This window comes from Orcinus orca, chromosome 19 (genome assembly GCF_937001465.1).
Source record: "Orcinus orca chromosome 19, mOrcOrc1.1, whole genome shotgun sequence".
Lineage (NCBI taxonomy): Eukaryota > Metazoa > Chordata > Mammalia > Artiodactyla > Delphinidae > Orcinus > Orcinus orca.
In genome coordinates this window covers 5,423,421-5,443,237 of record NC_064577.1, presented here as the reverse complement: position 1 = coordinate 5,443,237, position 19,817 = coordinate 5,423,421, and the positions used below count along the sequence as shown (strand labels likewise).

The window sequence follows — 19,817 nt, the reverse complement described above, 5'->3', positions numbered from 1 at the left end:
TCTGTCTGGTGGTGGGGAGTCTCCAGGAAGCATAAATAAATGCTCCAGGCCCTCCCCAGCCCTGAGAGCATAGCGCTGGAAACAAGACTCCCCCCAACTTCCTTAAATAAAGAGTTCTATTAGTGACACTTTATACATTGCAAATTAGTCATAACACAAGCACTACATAATTAGTATCCATTTATGGAGACAGTGTTTATACCCCCGCCCCCTTTTCTTTTAAGAGTTTTGATTTAAAGGGGAACTAGAAAGACAAATCGGGTCAGAGGAGTATTCTTTCATTAAAATGCTAATTAGAACCTCAGTCTCAATGTTTTACAAACTATCTCCCTCTAAACCAGCCTCAAGAAGTTCACAGTCTAGTGGTAAGGGGATGAAACAAACAAAAAACAAAAAACCCCAAAACAGGCATTGTGCTTCCCCGCAGTGTTCACCGTGAGGTATTACACATCATCATTAGTTGCAAGAGTAAAGGACTTACTCCTCAGAGCTTCCTGTCTAGCGTGCTCCCAGCTCTGCTTAACCACTTTGCCTAACCCAGTGCCGGAAACAGAGCCAAGGCCCTTTCACTCACCCAACACTACCAATGTGGGAGAGCAGAGTAGTTGAAGTTGTTACTCAATCTGGATATTCCTTTGTTCCCCATTCTTTTCTGCGTGGCTAATTACACATGTACCTTTCAGATCAGTTAGTTAAATCCAATGGATATTTATTGAACACCTACTATGTGCCTGGTTCTGGGGAGTAGGATGGTATCTAAAGGAAGTAGGAAATCGTCCCTGTTCTCCAGGGGGAGAAGGCTTAAACACATGACACAAATAGATTACCATCAAAACATCAGTTTAGTCATGGCATATACTCATTAAACTTCAATAAATTCAATTACAGTTCCCCCCCGCAATCCGAAAGTACAGCGTTCCTATGAAACCTTTTGGAAGCTGAAATGGTGCAAAGTAAAGAAGCAATGACCTTAAGGCACATTTTGCTAATGGATGCATTTTTAAAAATCGAGATAAAGCACACATACAGATTCACTTCAAAGCTATGACAGTCTTTTTTGTTTGTTTGTTTTTTGCGGTACGCAGGCCTCTCACTGTTGTGGCCTCTCCCGTTGCGGAGCACAGGCTCTGGACGCGCAGGCTCAGCGGCCATGGCTCACGGGCCTCGCCGCTCCGCGGCACGTGGGGGTACGAACCCGTATCCCCTGCATCGGCAGGCGGACTCTCAACCACTACGCCACCAGGGAAGCCCAAAGCTATGACAGTTTGATGCTGAGATGCTGAGTGTAGTTCCTGGGGAAGGAGCTTGGCAGTGCTGCCTGGCGTGTGTCCTGCCGCTATAACGCTTGCTGCAAAACAAACACTGGACACTATTTTTGTTCTTAGGATTTTTTTGTAAAAGCGAAAATCCTCTTCAGATTTCTTTTGCTTATCGGAAACAGGTACTAATGTATGCCTTTCGTAAAAGCCAAGTGGCATAAAACAAACCTTCAAAAAATGGAGGATACCTGTATGTGGTTGTGTAGGAAACTATATATTACTGTAGTCTGAAATTATAACCATTGTATTTTGTATACTTTTATTCAATGCTGTACATGACTGTATACATTATGCTTTCAGATATATAGAATGGTATATACACACCCTTGTGTACTATACTTTGTGAGCAAGTTTAGGGATTTTTAAGAGTAATTTTGACTATATTCTATTTTTGCCTTACATGCTGACTTTAGAATCTAATTCCACATGGTATGTGACTCCCCTGTATGTAATAGAGCACCGTGTCGAGTATACTCAAGAACCACCATGCATATGTGCTGATGTATAGGTATAGACAGTGAACACTGGGGGTTTTTTGGGTTTTTTTCTTTTCACTACACCTTGGTTTTTAATAATAATTGAATCACTACCGACAATTTGCCAGGCCTAATGCTAGGTGCTTTCCATGTACTTCTTTTTTTTTTTTTAATAAATTTATTTATTTTTTAATTTATTTTTGGTTGTGTTGGGTCTTCGTTGCTGCACTTGGGCTTTCTCTAGTTGCCATGAGTGGAGGCTACTGTTCGTTGCGGTGCGCGGGCTTCTCATTGCAGTGTCTTCTCTTGCCTTCGAGCACAGGCTCTAGGCGCCCGGGCTCAGTAGTTGTGGCTTGCAGGCTCTAGAGCGCAGGCTCAGTAGTTGTCGCGCACGGGCTTAGTTGCTCCGCGGCATGTGGGATCTTCCTGGACCAGGGCTCGAACCCATGTCCCCTGCATTGACAGGTGGACTCTTGACCACTGTGCCACCAGGGAAGTCCCACTATTTTTTTTTTTTTTTTAATTCTCACGACAACCCCATAAGGTAAGTGTACTATTATAAGGCAAAAAGTGGAAAATCTAAAAAATCGAGTAACTTTCCCTTAGGTCAGACTGCAAGAAAGAGTCCGAGCTGGGATTTAGACTTTGCACTCTGTTACCACGCAGGTCTTGGGGAAAGGCTTCATGAAGGAGGTGGAACTCACAATGGACTTTGAGAAATGGGGAAGGTGGAGGGGCTGGTGGAGAAACTTTCATAAGTAAAGGCTCTGTGGGAGATAAGGGCAGGGAGCCGTGGGAAGATCTTCCTGAGAGAGTGAGAGCCTGGAGTGCTGGGGAGAGGGCGAGGGGGAGAGGAAGGTGAGGGTGAAGCGCTGAGGAGGACCCAGATTGTGGCTGTCCTTAGAGGGAGGCTGAGGTGCCTGGAGGTGGTCTGGCTGGCTGTGGGAGTGACCGCGTGGCCCCCAGAGCCATAGGACAGGCTTAAGGACCAGATCCTGAGACAGTATTGAGCTTTGAGCAGCAGAGGGACTAATGGTGATTATGTGTGAAGCTGAGTGGGTTGCCAGGGCCCCAGTTTCCCCCTCTGAATGAAGAGGTTTCCCTTTTCACTAAGGGAAGTGAAACTGCCCTGAGATGGTCTCCGTCAGTAACACCAAGCATCCCAGAGACAGAATGGACAGGATCTAGTCATCTGAGTAGAAACTCGGAACGGATGGGCCCACGGTTACTACTAGTAAGTCAGACGAGACTGTGCAGATGAAGTGACACTCGGTCACCCAGAAGTCATCTTCCAGGTCACTGCCAAATGGCAGGTGAGCCTCAAAGGCCCTCAAGCAGCCAGCGTAGAGAACACTGAGTCTGCGTGTGAAAACCCAGGCCTTTCACTCACAGGAGAGGCTGTGTGTTCGCTGACATCCCACGTGTTCTGCTCTGGACTCTTCTGTCAGGCTTGGTTATTTGGCTTTACAGCCTTTGGCAGAAACAGCGTATTAGAAGGAGGTGAGACTGCGCAAGACAGGCGTGCTGACAGGCAGAGTGACAGCCGATGGTCTGGCAGGGGTAGGGGACAAAAGAACTAAGCAGCAGATACACAGACACAAAGGGCGTCTGGCCTTCCTAACATGGGGGTAGCCCGAGGCTTCAGGTTGACTGCGGTGCCGAGTTGGGGCTGGTGCCCTTGGAGAGTGGTTTGGGGTGTTGGTGGGGCAGAAGCCAGGCTGTCAGTCAGGAGGTCAGAGTTTAAGATGTTAGAGATGAGTTCAGAGTATTTTACCAAAGAAAGAGAGTCTATAAAATGTTTGTTATTTTTATGATTGGAAATAGTAATAGAATTTAGAAAACTACTTAAAAGAGAAAGTATTTTGTCCCTTAAAGAGGGTAGGCTTCAGTTACCTGAAAATTTTGCTTGTGATGCCTCTCCCCCACCCCAGTGATCACAGATAGATAATAATTGTTAAAACTTATCGAAAACATAGGGGCTGGACCCTGTTCTTAGGGCTTTGCAAGTACTAATTCATTTAATCCCTACAATAACCCTATGTAGTAGGCACTATTATTTCCACCATTTAATAGGTGAAGAAACGGAAGCACAGAGTGAAGTCGTGTAGTTTACTGCATGGAAGAGCTAAGACTGAACCCGGCAGTCTGGCTCTGAAGGCCTCACTAACTTAACTGCAGTACAGTGTGAATAATTCCTTTAAAGCAGTGGTTCTCAGAATCACCTAGAGAGGGCTGGTAAGAACTCAGCATAAAAACATGCTGAGTTTCTGATTCAGTAGGTCTGGGGTGGGGCCCTAGAGTTTATATTTCTGACAAGTTCCTAGGTGATGCTGATCCTGTCGGTCTGGAGACCACATTTTGAAAACCAAAGCCCTTTCCCTGACTGAGACCTCACCAATTTCATGCTAAGAGAGTCAGTGCAGCATAATCCTCATTCTGCGGATGAGGGAAGTCTAAGTCACCTGCCCGTGGTCACACAGCTAAGTCATTCATTCCTTCATTCACTGACTCTCTCATTGATATAACAAATGGGCACCTCTGCACTAGGCCTCATGTTGACCTGGCAGTCAAGCAGCTCTCAGCTGTGGCTGTATGTAAGAATCACCGGGGGAGCTTTTAAAAATCCCAGTGCCCGGGCCGCCCTCCCAGACCAATTAACTCAGAAACTAGGGGCAAGAGGTGGGATCGAGGCATCGGTATTTTTAAAGTCCCACTGGGGATTTCAGTGTGCCACTGAGGCAAGTGGCATCACTGTGTCAAGAAAGCACTGGAGGTACGAAGACCTGTGACATGGCACGTGCCCCCGAAGGGCCAGACCATCTCCCCGGGAAGACACACCACTCCCTAGAAAGCAGACTCACGAGGAGCTGGGCTTCGGTCCTCCTGGGCAGTGCTTAGCAACCTCTTCACAGAGAAAGTAATACTGTTTACAGGACCTGCTGGGCTCACGGGACCGGCCAGGGTGACAGGCCTGGGGTCTCCAGACACCCTGTTGGGCATTAGGAGACAGCGCTGCTCTGGCTTCTCAGGACACCCTGTTGGGCATTGGTTAGGAGACAGCTCTGCTCTGGCTTCTCAGCAACACCCCCCCTCCCCCCTCCCCCTCCCCCTCCCCTCCCCTCCCCTCCCCTCCCCTCCCCTCCCCCTCCCCTCCCCTCCCCTCCCCTCCCCCTCCCCTCCCCTCCCCTCCCCCTCCCCCTCCCCTCCCCCTCCCCTCCCCCTCCCCCTCCCCTCCCCTCCCCTCCCCCTCCCCTCCCCCTCCCCTCCCCCTCCCCTCCCCCTCCCCTCCCCCTCCCCTCCCCCTCCCCTCCCCCCTCCCCTCCCCCTCCCCCCCTCCTTTTCTTCCTGGAGAGGAAGAGGGAGGCAACCACTGTTTCCTTTTTTGCTGCAGAGCTGACAGCTTCTGAGACAGCTTTAAAAGACCTGTCTTTTGGCTCCTTCCCACCTGCGCCCATCTCCCATTTCAGCCTCACCGGTGTCCCCAGCCCTGGTCTGGGCACCCTGTGGTGCTAACTGAAGAGCCAGGCCAGGTTTCTCTTCATGAGGAACGCTGGCCTCTCACTGGCAGCCCTCGTTCATCCACCAGACACCCAAGATTTCCTCTGTCTGCAGGGCCAAGGCCCACCCACCACACCCCACCTACCCCACCTACCCCACCCTCCTCTGTGCCTGTGCGGTCACTGGCTGTGTGGGAGGGATGTCTACGCAGAGCGAGCGATTGATCCTATGCACGTCCCCGGCGTATTTGTTACAGGGGGGCGGCCACAGTGGGCCTCAGACTGATGGTGCGGGTCTCTGCTCCTGCAGGACTTTATAGGACGGCTGTGTTTGCGCACAGTGGGCAGTGGGCCCTGTGTGTTGTACTGGATGTGACGTTAGTGGTTGTCTTGGCCTCTGCCGCAGTAATTAGATGGCTGGGGTGAGCCTATGATTTGTGTGTTCTCAGGAGCGCTGTGCTGTGATCGAGTGTTCATGCATGCTGGGGTGTGTGTGTGTGTGTGTGTGTGTGTGTGTATGCACGTGAACGCGCATGTGCATGTCTTGACTCTGGCCTGTGGGGCTGGGGGGCTGCAGGTCTCAAATTCCTCTGCTATTTTTAGGGGCCATATCAGCTCAGCTGTCGGGAGCCTGGGTGTGTGTCAGTCGGAAAGTCTCACCTTCCGCGTCCCTTGCCCCTAACCCTCCAACACTGCCTGCCCCCCACCCCACGTCCTCACTCCAAGAGCCTCCTCCGTCGTTTCCACGCGTGCCGTATCACCCTCTCCTCCCGGCATACCTGGTACCCGCAGTCCTCCAGGCCACTCACTCTCTCACTCTCTCCCTCTCTCCCACTGGCTCTGGCCTGGGTTGGGCAGCTCTGGGCAGGAGGGGCCTGGAGAGAGGGAGGGGAACAGGGGCGGGGCTGCTGCCAGTGCTATTTTGAGCTGCTAACGGAGCAGCATCGGAGAGGAGACTCCTTGCTCTGGCCTGCTCCAGGCCAGGCTATGCGGGTGAGTGTCCCTCTGACCCCCCACCCCGGAAATGTCCCAGGCTCCTCATGCTGTTTCCTCATTTAGGAAAGGAGGGGACTTTTTGTTATTTTCCTTCGAGGTGGCTGAAGTAGGTGGGGAGGGAGGCGTGAGGCTGCCTTGGTGGGGAGAGAATCCTCCATCCCCGCAGCCTCTACCTCTCAGAGGCGAGGGGCAGGGCTTCCCGGGCCTGACTCATGACTTGGGAGGTCTTGTCCCTGCTTTGCGTTGCCAGCATGGCCCTCCACCCCCGCTTCCCCCTGGTGGACGAGAGAGGGGCTTGAGAGGGGTGGCTTTTGGAGTTGTCAGGGATCCCCCTTTCATTGTCCCCGAGAGTGGACTCAACATGGGCTCGGACATGTTGGACTCAACATGTGGATCGGACACTCGGAAGGGCCACAGATGGCATCTTGGGGAGTAAGTTCCTTAAAAAAGCAAGTGAGGAGAGACACAGCAGCCTCCCGGCCCGTTCCGCTCCCCCACGCCGCCCCTCCCGGCCACCAAGGGTAAGGTTTTCAGTTGTGTCAGCAGCTGGCAGGGAGTATGGGCTGGCCTGGTGCAGAGGTGTATCAGGAGCCTGAGCTGTGCCTCGGAGCATTTGTATCTCCCTGTGCCCAAGGACTGCCCCGCTCCAGCCACAAAACTGGCGCCAGCGCCAACGTGTGTGGGCGGGCTGGGGGTGGGGCCCGAGAGGCTTCTCACCCTGAGAGTGGGTGCTTCCTGGTAGAGCTTATAACCCACCCCACCTTGGGCCTCCAGGTCCCGGCACCAGGTCGCAGACTTGGGGCCATGCACGCCGGTGGCCAGGCAGTTGGCAAAGTGCCCTGCAGAGGGGCAGTGAGTATCCCCAGAGAAGGGGGGGCCTCCAGCAGGTCTGGCCGTTGGAGGAGGAAGCCCGGGCCTTCTGCAACTGCAGTGGCAGCAGGAAGCCATCCCAGCGCACCTGCTTCCTCTAGGCTGGCCTGGCCGACAGTGGCCGCGCGCTTGGCTACTTTCTGTTCCGCCCTGGGCGGGGAGAGGGCTCTCGCTGGAGGCTGGACCAAAGGGGCCAGAGTGTCCCTGCCAAGCTCTTCTCCCCTTTCTTCTCTGACAGCATGGCCTTTAGGCCACTCCCTGCAGAACCCTCCCAAGCGGCTCTGTATAAAGCTTATTCCAGTCATGGGTGGCTGGAGGGGTAGAGGCCATCTCTGGAAACCCCAGCTTTCTACCCAAACTCTTGCTCTGGCAGGTGATGTCATGGAAGGACAATGGCACAGTTGAACCAAGGGAGGTGGGGGCAGGGCTTCCTTCCATCCCCTAACATGAGCCTTTGAGGTTCTTGCTGGAGGACAGACCTGGGCGTAAGTCCCAATCAGCCACTCGCTGCTGTGAGACCTTGGGCAGGTCATTTCTGAGCCTCCTTTTGCTCATTTGTAAAGTAGGAATCATCCTAGTATCTACTGCAGAGGGATGTTGTGAGGATTAAATGAGATAATGCGTGTAAAGCGTTCAGCACAGTACCTGGCACTTAGTAATGCTCAAGAAAGACTAACTGTTCTTACTGTTATTTCTTCCCTGCACCTTCATCCTCCTCCACATCCTTAGATTAGTCGGTGCTAGGCTAGGACTGGGAGGGGATAGGGTCAAGTGGGAGCTCCCTTCTGTGTTCGAATGGGAAAGGAGACAGAGGAGGATGCCATGAGAAGCCCGGAGCGTGTGTGTGCGCGTTGGTAGAGGGAAGAGCTGCCACGTTCCCTTGGCCACAGGCAGCAGGATCTTCTCTTCCCCTAGGCAGTCTTTCTCAGGGTGTCCACTGCCCTCGGGGGCTTGCAGTGGGTGGACATCTGGCATGGATGTCCGTGATGCATTTGTCCAGGCTGAGCACTCCATGCCTGAGGGGTGCCTGCTGGGTGGAACGATCCCCCTGGGGGCATTTGTGCACCTGTACCCTCCTGTGCGGGGCACAGAGGATGATAAGTGAAGGGTGGATGGTCCTTGCTCATGATGTAGAGGGTAAAACCCAGCCTGACCCAGACCCCTGAGCCTTGGAAGCCTTCGGGGCTGAGGGTAGATGGGTGCCTAGCACATTTCTTGGATTTCTCCTCTTTGAGAACAAATGCTTTTAGCTATATCTCCTCTGCTTTTTCTTTTTTATTGACTGTTTAGCCATCTTTATAAGAGAAATAAATAGTAAGTAACAAATACATAACAAAATAAATACCAAATGTCTCTATTATGTCTAATTTGTACAATTTACAAGGTTGTTAGGATCACTGTTTGCTTTCTATTTAGGTGCTAGTTTTTTTTTGAATCACTGTTCTTTTAGGAGTTTTCCATATGGTTACATTGTCCACATATTTGTTCGTTTAAATGGCAACACAACAGTGTATTGTACTGAAGTAACATAGTTTACCTAACCCCTCCCTAACTCTAGGGAGTTAATTATCTCCAATTTAGGGCTATTATAGACAGTGCATTTTTGTATTGGCCTGTGGAGGTTTTCTTTCTCTTCCTTTCTTTAAGTCAGCTCGTCGCTTATACGTTCCTGAAGGTGGGACAGCCAGGCCAGAGGCTGATGCGTCTCATGGCTATTGTTGGCTCCAGGAAGAGCTACTAAGCAATTTCAGAGTGTCCTGCCCTCCCTTCATCCCCATGGCAATCGGGTTTACTATCTACTTATTGTTGCTACATTTAGAGATTATACCTCCCTTGTCTTCCCCACCTCCCTGGGAATCAGGATCGACAAGTCTTATTTTCCGTAGTTTACAGCTGACAGAAGAGACCAGATGGGAATAAGAGGTTTGTACAGAGAACCCCCACTGCAGGACCGTCAGGCAGCAAACATTTATTTAGTGCCCACAGTATGATGAGTAAAACAGAGTCCTGCCTGTGAGGAAATCACAGTCCGGGGAGTGTTATAGACACACAAACAGCCCCCCAAGATCCATCCTGGGTGTGAATCCCGGTGCTGCCACTTACCAGCTGGGGGGCCCTCAGCAAGGTACTCGCCTTCTCGGTTTTCTTACCTAGAAAGTGGGTTTTTGTGAGGATTGGAGGAGGAGACAGCGTAAAGCGCCTACCACTGTGCCAGATACCACAGTGAGTGTTTGGTGAGCATTGGTTTCTCTTCCCTTCCCCGAAGAGAAGAGGCCAGAAGTGCCAGAGAGGGAGGAGGTGGTCAGAGCCTCGGAGAATGGCAGGGTCGTGGTCCCTTTGCAAGTCCAGAAACTCAGTTTGGCCACGTTGAATGCTAGTAAGCTCCACATTATCGATCCATGCTGTGGCTGGACCCAGACCCCCTGAACCTCAACGCTGACGCAGATCTTAACCAGAGTTGGCTACTAAGGATGACTCAGCCCCTCTGACCCCGCCTCACATAGCAGAAAAGGGGGGCCTCCGAGGGAGCAGCACAGGCTTGCAGTCAGAGCCACCTGGGTTCAAATCCCAGCTCCATCACTTACCAGCTTTGTGACTTAATCTCTTTCTGAGTCTTTCTCCTCATCAGTAAAGTGGAAATAATAATAATTCCCATGTCATGAGGCTGTCATAAGATTTACATACGAAAATATACTTTAAATATTTTTACAGGGCCCGTCTCATTGTAGATGTTCCATACTCAGTAATTAATGTTGCTGGAAATGTCTGAACTCTCCAGAGATGGAACAGGTCAGGGAAGAGAGGCTCTGGCTCCCAGGCACCCTTACTGAGAACCGTAAGTTCTCAGCTCTGGAGGTGACTGTGCCAGAGATATGGCCACCATCTTTGGGACTGTGTTGCTTACCTGTTCTGTATTGGATAAAGATAGGTTATTCTTTTTTTTCTTTTTTTGCGGTACGCGGGCCTCTCACTGCTGTGGCCTCTCCCGTTGCGGAGCACAGGCTCCGGACACGCAGGCTCAGCGGCCATGGCTCATGGGCCCAGCCGCTCGGCGGCATGTGGGATCTTCCCGGACCGGGGCACGAACCCGTGTCCCCTGCATCAGCAGGCGGACTCTCAACCACTGCGCCACCGGGGAAGCCCAAAGATAGGTTATTCTTGATCCTAAGCAAATCTTAGTTAAAATCTAGTGATAAGGAAGAGAGGAGAAAGATCCAGGCAATTTTGCACAGAAGCCACAGAGAGAATTTCCTCCAGGGAAAAACCTATGTTTGCGTTCAGTGATGCTCATGAGGAACAGGCCCAGGTGTGAACGGCCTGGTGTCCTTACAGCCGGAGGCTGATGGGCTCCTCTCTGGACACACAGGAGAACTGGAGCAGGACATCAAAGAACGAATGAGTTAATTAAACAAACAAACAAACAAACTTGGGGCTTCCCTGGTGGCGCAGTGGTTGAGAATCTGCCTGCTAATGCAGGGGACACGGATTCGAGCCCTGGTCTGGGAGGATCCCACATGCTGCGGAGCAACTAAGCCCGTGCACCACAACTGCTGAGCCTGTGCGTCCAGAGCCTGTGCTCTGCAACAAGAGAGGCCGCGATAGTGAGAGGCCCGCGCACCGCAATGAAGAGTGGCCCCCCGCTTGCCGCAACTAGAGAAAGCCCTCGCACAGAAACGAAGACGCAACACAGCAAAAATTAATTAATTAATTAATAAACTCCTACCCCCAACATCTTCTTAAAAAAAAGAAACACAAAAAAACAAACAAAGCCTAGCATATGAACTGGATAATAGGATAGAAACATCAACAAAGCAAATTTAAAGTAATTCACTGAAAACAAAACATTCTCTGTTTTTTCGCTATTCATTCAGGATAAGTAAGAATAAGAATGAACCAGTTTTTTAACTCCACTGACTTGAACGGATTCTTGAGATGAAGCCTCTCCCTGGGCTGAGGCCAGTTCTGCCTGTTGAATTTCAAGAGGACCCGCTCTAGTTTCTAACCCCCAGACGGGGCAGCTGTGCAGTGCTCCAGGCCTCTTGCCCCTGGCAGGTGCTGGTGAGTTGCAGGTAAAAGGCAAAGCCACAGGAGTCCTAGAGCAGCTTCCTTAATCCCCTCCTGGCTCCCAGGCCCGCAGCTTTGGTTCACTGAATTAAGGGCTTGCGTGCCTCTCACCACCCACCCAGCCTCCTAGGCTGCCAGACCTGGAAAGGACTTTAACCATCACCTGGACTAGTCCATCCCCTAATTCCACAGAGAGGTCCAGAGAGGTGAAGTGGCTTATTCAAGGGCGCACAGCTTCCAAGGGCTGTGTCGATGTTCTGTACGTTACCTTGCCTTCTCTTTTCTCTAATATTTTATCCCTTACTCCTTCTCTGACCTTTTGAGCTTTGTAACCCTTCCCCCTCCACTGCATCCCTCCTTTCCCCTGTTGCCCACAATCTTTGTCCCGGCAGGTCCTGGCCTTTAGGAAGACTCCAAGTCCCTGAGAGACCCTGCCCCCCATTTCTTCTCTGGCCCAGAGTGCAGGCTTGTTTCGGCACCATGGCCTTTTCATCAAGGTTCGCCTTCTGGGAGCAAAAGGAAAGTTGTATTTCAAAACTCTTTATGCTTTTCTTATGTGCTTGGCATGGTGTGTGCAGGCAGGAGACTGGCTTGTGGGAGTGGGAGCTTTGGAAGCTAGAGACAGGTTGGGGCATGTGTGTGTATTTGGGGGCCGAGGAGAATGACCAGGGGGTCCAGGAACTCACTCTTCCGTCTGGATGGGCTCCTGCGCTGAGTCATGCTCCTCCCCTGAGCTCCACCTCTGGTGAGCTGAGCTGCCTTTTGTCCCACTGGTGCCCCTCCAAGTTAACCCCTCACACCCTTCCCACTGCCGCTGCTCTGACTCACCCCTGGGAATGTGAGCTGCTATGAAGGGGCCGCTGGGAATGGCTTTGGCTCTGAGGCCTCCGAGCTGGGTCTCCCCGAGTCTGGGGGCTGTGATGGATAGGGGGAGAGGAGCCAAGAGAGGGGAACCAGGCCAGTGGGCCACCTGGGGCCAGAGGGTGATTCAGGCTGCAGACCTGGGCGTGCCTTTGTGCTGTGCACAGTCCCCAGCTGGGCAATGACCTACAACAGACAGAACCCTTCGGGTGGGGGTGGGGCAGTGAGTCAGCTTCCAGCTAAATCCAGAGCTGAGCTCAGAGCTAGGTCCAGTGTCCCACACATTTCAAGGGGCAGCCGCTGTTTCCCTCAATGCCTCGCCACTGGGGGAAGACCCTTGAGGTCCCAAGCTTGAGCCAGTGGAAGGAGGACAGATTTGGAGCTGCTGAAGGACACGGAGTGGACTTGGAATCTGGGCCATCCCTGAGCCCGAGCTAACAGCACTGCGTGCAGTAATGAGTGTGTCTGGGTGTGAACACTTGCTGTCCCTCTAACCTGTGTGTCTGGGAGCTCATGCACGGTGTGATGGTGCGGGGGGGTGGGGTGGGCAGTGATGGGCATTTGTAGGGGCAGCAGGTGCAGACCTAGACTCTCCCACTTCTCTTCCTTTCCTCTCCATCCTTTTCTCCGCTCCAATCCTAATTTCTAAAGTCATGGAGTCCACTCTGATGAGTAATCGCCGTTTTCCCTGGGGCCGTGGCACTGTGTACTAACGCTGAAGCTTGAGCCCATTGTAAAAAGCTCTGTGGGCTCTTAGCTTCAAAACTGCAGCGGCTGTCATGCTGGTCAGTGCCCCAGGCACCGCTAATCAGAGCTCAAAATTAGCCATGGACTCTGGTTGCAAATGGAGAGTCCCCCCAGGTGGATGATTAAAATGATTTTGGATGAGTTTCAAAGGATCTTTTCCATTAGGAATCAAGGACACCTTCCCATGCTCCTGCCCCCTGTGCTGGGAAAGAGTCATGCTGAGGATGGGGTAGGGCTGGTGGCAGACCTGTCTTTTTCCTACAGTCCTAAGTGACTGGGGAAAGAAGAGAAATGAAATCCACGAGGACTGCCTGAGCTTTTGGAGGAAGAGATGCTGGTGAGGGGGAGGGGAGAAGCCTCTCCCAGAATTGAGGCCTGGTCCTCTGGGTCTGTTCTGAGCCAGGCTCTGAGCTGAAAGAACCATCAGAGTGGCCATATTGTCTGTCCTTTTTCCGGATATATTATGGTCTCTGCCCTTTGGCCCTGACTCTACTCCTCCCCTCTGACTTGGGCCAACCAGCTCCCGGGCTGGGCCCAAACCCCAGAGCCCAGGCATCTTTCCTTCCTCCACGCCCCACCCCGAACCTTGGGGTTGCCTCCCTCAGCTGCATGGTTGGCAGAGTTTTGTGGGTCTGAGGTTGGGAAGTTATCTGGCCTCCTGAATCCCCGCCTCTGCCCGACTTCCTGCCTCCAGCCAGAGCTCAGCGCTCTGGTTGGGAAGGCACGCAGGCTCTGTGCTGGGGGAAATCATACGGACCTAGAAGCAAGCCTGAGCCAGCCTGATAGGGACCAGCTATTACCCCACACTGAGCTCTGCTGGCCCAGCCGGCCCCCCACGCTGGGTCATTCCCTCCTCCTCAGTCCCTAGGTCAGGGAGGCTCTTGTTCAGACCACCTCCTGTCTGAGCTGGGAATGGCCCTTGTAGTTTAGCCCGAGTTGAATTAGCTGGATCTTTCTCTCCACCCTGTAACCAAGGCCATGCTGTCGCCCTCATGGGTGGACCTCTTTAGGCAGCCTAGGTGGGTCACATGGCTGGTCACTGAGGGCAAAGGGTACTTGGCTTTAACCACCCCCAGAGACTTCATTCTTGAAGTTGTCACTGGACAGTTTTGACCCCAGGATAGGCTATCTGGTGCTCAAGTCCATAGGCCCAGGACTCCCAAGCACTCAGGAGCTCTTGCCTCTCAGAGAGAGCGACTGCTTGGATGTTTTCCTTCTGTGCTTTCAGTGCTGGGTCTCCCCACCCTGACCTCTGACCTGCAAAGTGACTTCTTTGTCTGCTCCCTCAGGTTAAAGAGGAGGACAAAACTCTGCCGAAGCCTGGTCCTCCTGCCAAGGAGGAAGGGGCTGTAAGTGCTTCTCCTAGACCCGTGTGTGTGTGTGTGTGTGTGTGTGTGTGTGTGTGTGTGTGTGTGTCTGTATGTATAAGAGAGAGAGAGTTGTGTGTCGAGGTGGGTTGTGTCCACAAGCCCAGGCCTAGTCTGGGAGGCAGTTCCACGGAGCAGGCAGGCACGGCAGGGTGCCCCTTCCCGTGTGGGGTGGCTAGAGGGAATTGCAGTAAAGGGACAAAGTGCAGCATGTGTGATGCCAACCTGGTGTGTGTGAAGGAGATGGCAATGCCAAGGCATGTTGGGGGCCTCTCCCTAAGCCCGCTCTTTAGTTCCTACCTATAGTTCTGGTTTCCTGAACTCTTTGGGGCTGGAGAGGCCTAGGCAGACAAATGAGAGCTCAGCTGTTAGGACTGTCCGTCCTGCTCTGGGTGGCACAAGCCAAGGGCAGGGAGGGGTTTCACTGCAGCTGCTGCTGTCTATTCCCAAGACCCTGTCAGCTGCTCAGCGCGGGTGACCTAGAGGCAGGCTCCAGCCGTGCAGTGCCACTACCCCCTGCCACCAAGTCATTCTGCCTTGGGACAGAGACCCTGAATAAAGTTGGACACTTTTAAGGCAAGAGAGGGGACACGGTTCTAGAATAGCCAGGTCCAGAGATGTGTAGTCAGGCGAGGGCTGCTGTTGATCTAGCGGGCAGGAGTGCCCAGGGCTCGGGAACAGAGCTGGATCACAAAACAGATCTGTACTTCGTTACCCCACATGGTGCCTGCCCCCGCCCCCCCCCACACACCCCTTCCTTGAGTGGAGATTTGATTAGCCAGGTGTTACGGCTTCCACCTGATCTGTAAGCAGTGCTGCAAGGTCAGGGTGATTTCAGGGGGATATGTTTGAGATTGGTGAGGGAGGGGCCTTGGAGAATGCCAGATTTGGGGGGGAAATTATGTGTAAAGTGCTTAGAAGACTGCCTGGCACATAATAAGCTCCATTTAAGTGTTAGCAGTTACTATCATCATCATCATTGTCATTGTCAACATGAGCTTCAGTTAGAAGGCATGGGAGGAAAGCCAGAAGTGGGGGGCAGGGAGTGAGGCCCAGCAGCTGGGGCCACGGCAGCTCTGCAGGGCCCTGACATGCCACTGAACACTCTTGGCCCAAGAGGTTGAGGAAGAGGCCCCTTCAAGGCCTCCCTTTCCCACCCCTGCAGCAGGGCCACCCTGTACCTGAGGCCTGGGCTGAGGTCGTTTGGCTCAGCTCTGCTCAGGACGTGGGTCTCTGTCCACACGGCAGCCAGAGGTCTGTCCACTCTGTGAGCGCCCTTCTGCATTTCAACAGAGGTGGCCGCCAGGTACACCCTAGAACCAAGGTCACTGTTTGGGGAACGAGGACTCAAGCACAGGTCATTAGTGGCAGGGCACTGCCTGACCAGCAAGGAGCCCCTAGGTTGACCTGGCTCTCCCAGGCCGTGTGGCTTGGCTTTGCAGGAAACTGCCCTGCCATTAGCCAGCCGGGCCTGCCCAGTGGCGGTCCCTCGCGACCGCAGACGGTCCCCACCAGGCAGAGTGTGCCAGCATCTCCAGTGGACTCCTGGGTGCCCAGAGGCTGGCTGAGCCTAGACAGGGTGGAGCTGTGGTCGCTTGAGTGCTGCAGCTGCCACCTCTTCCTCCACGTGCACTCTGGGAGCTAGGAGGCCTCCAGCCCTTGAGAGGTTTGCACAAGGAAAACTGCAGGGAGCCTGGCAGAAAGCAGGCTGAGGTGGAAGCTTCCTGGGCCAGCACTGGGTTTCTGCAGCTCTGGAGGGTGTGGGTGAGGGGTAGACAGTGGGCTCAACCCAGAGGAGTGGGGAGGGAGGAGGCTTGGCATGTCTGCGGGCCAAGAATTACTTCCTAACTACAGTTTTCATTGGGATGGGCAGGCTCTGGGTCTGACTACAGAGGAAGTTGGGCGATAGAAGGACCAGGGACCACCAAGGCAGGAAGCCCCAGAGTTAGGCCCAGGATCGATGGTAGGAATTGGTGTTTGACCTCACCATGCTCCATCTCTGCTGTGTTTGGGCTGTGAGGGAGCAGGCTTCCTGGGATCCGGGCTTAGTTGCTGTCCTGACATAAGCCAGTAACTCTGGGGTACCTCATGGGCCTCTGGGCACCCTGTGCTGGCCTCTCACCGCTCCTTGCTAAGCCTGGAGATGGACAGCAGGTGACCTGCTGTGCTTTATGGGAGAGAGAAGCCAAACTCTTCGATGCAGTTGTTCTATCTGGAAGATGGAAAGAGGGCTTCCTGGGGCGGCCTCTTGGAGCTTGTGTTGTTTGTTGGATGAATGGAAGGTCTGTTCCACGACTAGATGTGAGGTCACACCTCTTACTTCCTCTGTGTGGGGCGGGCAGGGACACGGGCTGATGCTAATGTCTCCCTGTATTTGTGTGACTGTAGCTAGAGGGCAGCTCAAAGGGCAGCAGTGGCCCATCTAAGAGTCCTCAGCCTTCCACCAGCCCTGTACCCTCAGAGGCTCCCCAGAGAGCCAAGAGCCCTGCATCCACACTCGCCATGAACGGCCCGAGGACTGCCTCAGCGGAAGGCCCCAGCGAGGAGGCCCAGGGCCTGTCCCGGAAGAGGGTGGCGAATGCAGTGAGGAAGGTGGTGAGCAAGGTGCTGCCTGGCGAGGAGCCTGGGAGCGCCAAGGAACCTGCGGGCAGAGGGGTCAGATCTCCTGAGCACCCAGCTCGAGGCAGGAAGGGAGAAAAGACAGCCACTCCCACTCCCCCTGCTCGGCCGAAGTCCGAAGCAGAGAAGGAGGCCGCCAAGGATGAGCTCTCCGTGGGCCTGCGGAGCCTGATGTCTCGGGGCAGGGGCAAGGACCACAGGCCACGTAGCAGGCAGGCTCCCGGGAAGGGGGAGAAGCCCTCCAGCCAGGAGCCAGGCTCCTCGGGGAAACCAGTCTCCCCAGAGACAGTGGACACCTCAGAGAAGCTAGGCTCCCCAGCCCAGTCGGAAGAGCTGGCGGCCCCAGGCTCCGCCGACCCGAACCTCAAGTCGAACCTTACTGGATTGCAACAGAACAAGTCACCAGCCCCTGACGTGCAGCAGGAGGTACCTGAGTGTGTCACTAACCTCTGACCCTCCCTTACCACCCTCACCTGAGGACTGGCAGCCAGCTTTCCCAAGGCTCTTCCACAGGCCCCGCATGACGGCGAAGCTGGGCCCGGGCCACGTGCCGATGGCAGGGCTGCATGGCTTTCCTTCACCGAATGCCAGAACCCAGGGGACCCGTTAACTGCATGCTGCTGCTCTTCCACACTTGCTGGGGAGTTGGGGCCTGGCCCCCAGCTACATGGCATCAGCTTGAGGCCCCAGATCCCAAACAGATCCCAAAGTCTTAGCAGATCAGTGAGAGGGTAGAAAGACAGAATTTCTGGGGTCAGGTGGCCTGTGCTCACATCCCATCCCCAGCCACTCACTCCTGTGGGACCTCAGCGTCTCTGAGCCTTCATCTGTCGAGTGGGGATCACATAGGTCTACCATCCCTCCTCTGAAGCCCCTGGGCCAGAAGTATTTTGGAAATTAGCGATTTTTTATATTTGAGACTGTCATGCAATGTACATAATGAGCAGCAGCTCGTGACCAAACACATTAATATTCCCACAGGAAAATTATGAATGTTCATGCTGCAGGCGGGGGGGGGGGGGGGGGGCGATTAAACAGTCAGGTTTTGCCACCAAAACCGTTACGAAAAGTCTTTTGTTTTGGAGGGCTTTTTGGATTTTAGAATTGCAAATAAGGGATAATACCTACTTTGAAGGGTTGCTGTGAACATTAGAGAGGATACAGGGAATGAATGCTCTGAGCCTAATCCCTGGTGTGGTGGGTGCTCCGTAAACGGTAGCATCCGTAGTGATGCTGGTAACAGTGCTTATTGGTACCATCATCGCCATCACTACTTCTTCAGGCCTGGCCAGCTGTCCCTCTGGCAGCAGGACTCTTGAGGAGCTCTGGGCCTGGGTGGCGGAGGAGCACAGTGGGTCCCCTTTGTATCGGCGGTCCTGTCTGTCCACAAAGTGCCCTCTGGGTGGGACAGGAGGCTGAGAGGCACAGGGGAGGGCCAAGGACGATCTGTCCAGCCCTTTCCCTTGGAAGGCGATGCCTGGGTTGGGGGGCATTTCTCTTCAAGCTTTCCCATTTTGTGGACCCTTCTGGGGCCTCAGGAGTTGGGTGGGTGGGTGGGTGGAGCGACGCGTCAAGTCTCACTACTGCTTCTCTGTGCTCCTGCGTGCTCCTTCTGGCTGAAAGGGTACAGTCGGGGGAAGTGGGGCAGGGGACCACCTAAAGACCTGTCCTGTCTCCCAGGCCCTAGAGGCCCTCCTCTCTGCCTGCTGCCTGCTAGGATTCCTAAGGTCTCAGACTCGCCCTGCTCCCCATTCCATTCTTCCCGGGCTTTGCAGAACTTAGAAGAGAGCAGGCGGCAGCTTCCCTCACCCCTCCTGGCCCACTCTGCATCAGGGAAGGGACCTCCTGGCACACAGGAGTTGGCAGGGGCGTCTTGGTGTGAGGCGAACCACTAGCCCCTAAGAAGAACCTCCAAGGAGCCAGAGAGCGTCACGCGCCCGTTCCTGGGCCGGCTGCCTTCCCTATGGCTCCCTGTCCCTCCGCCTCTCACTCTGGTGGAGTTGGGGCTGAGATGGGCCCCAACCTGGAGTTCAGCCACCTGTCGCCTGGGCCCAGGGCAGGGGCCGAGGATGCGTGTGAGAACAGGCCGTCCTGGTGCTGGAATGGTTAAAGTGGTGGGAAGAATTAACCCTAGAACTCCCAGGCACCTGTTTTTATTCTCATCTGAGAGCTTAAAAACTCAAATTGGTGCCCGGCTTGCCTCCCTGACCCTATTCCACTAACCCACGGGGATCCCAGTGGCTTCCTGAGCTAGAAGCTTGGTGTGCTGTGCCCCCAGTTCCCCAGGCCGGGACTAATAGTGGTTTGACCTTTAGGCAGGAGCTGCCCCCGACGTCCAGCTGACCCCCGCAGAGGAGGCCCACCAGCGGCTTGAGAGGATCTTCGCAGCTCCTGTAATGCCGCCTCTCACGTGTGGTTGCCAGTCCCTGGTCTCCTCTTTGCTGGGGCTGCTGGCCAGACTGTGTGTGTCTGTGTGTGTAGGCCCACCTGACAGTGGAAGTGTGGCTCCCTGGAGGCCTGGGGGCCCTCACATGGGCTTCCCATTTGGAGAAATGAGAGAAGGGCACTGTGGAGGGTCTGCGCACAGTGAGGCCTGTTCCTCCAGGGAACCTGTGGGAGGGACCCCTCTGGCTAGAGATCCAGCCCCTTCTCTGGCCCCAGTCTCTTGCCCCGGAGGGCGTATCTTGGTTCCAGGGCCTGGTGGGTGCGAGGCAGGGAGAAGACACTCCCCTTTCTTGATGCCCTGGCTCTCCAGTCCCAGGTGGGGCCTGTTAACTCCTTGCCCATTTCTAACAGGCAAGGTCCAAGGCCTGGCTGACTCCTCTTCCTCTCCAGAAAGGCCTTTAAGTAAGCAGACAAAGATGGGGAGGTCGAGGCTGGCCACCGGGTCTGTCCACAGTCCCCTGGTTCTTGGGCAGTTGGCAGGTAGACCTGGATGGGTGGTGCTACCTCTGCTTGCCATGGGGTGGGAGTGGTGCAGGGGTGCAGTGGGAGTCTGAG

General features: G+C 54.1%; 1 protein-coding gene across 10 annotated transcripts in view; it reads left to right on the top strand.

Annotated features, from left to right (window-relative positions):
- Nucleotides 1–19,817, top strand: part of MYO18A (myosin XVIIIA) — a 93,453-nt gene that overhangs the window by 25,550 nt on the left and 48,086 nt on the right. For 6 of the 10 annotated variants that reach the window (XM_049701714.1, XM_049701715.1, XM_049701713.1 and 3 more), the window contains exon 3: nucleotides 19,133–19,210. The exons of the other annotated variants lie outside the window; for them this stretch is intronic. In XM_049701714.1, the coding sequence (XP_049557671.1) occupies nucleotides 19,133–19,210 (78 nt within the window). The remainder of the gene's footprint in view (nucleotides 1–19,132; nucleotides 19,211–19,817) is intronic. 10 annotated transcript variants of the gene reach the window in all.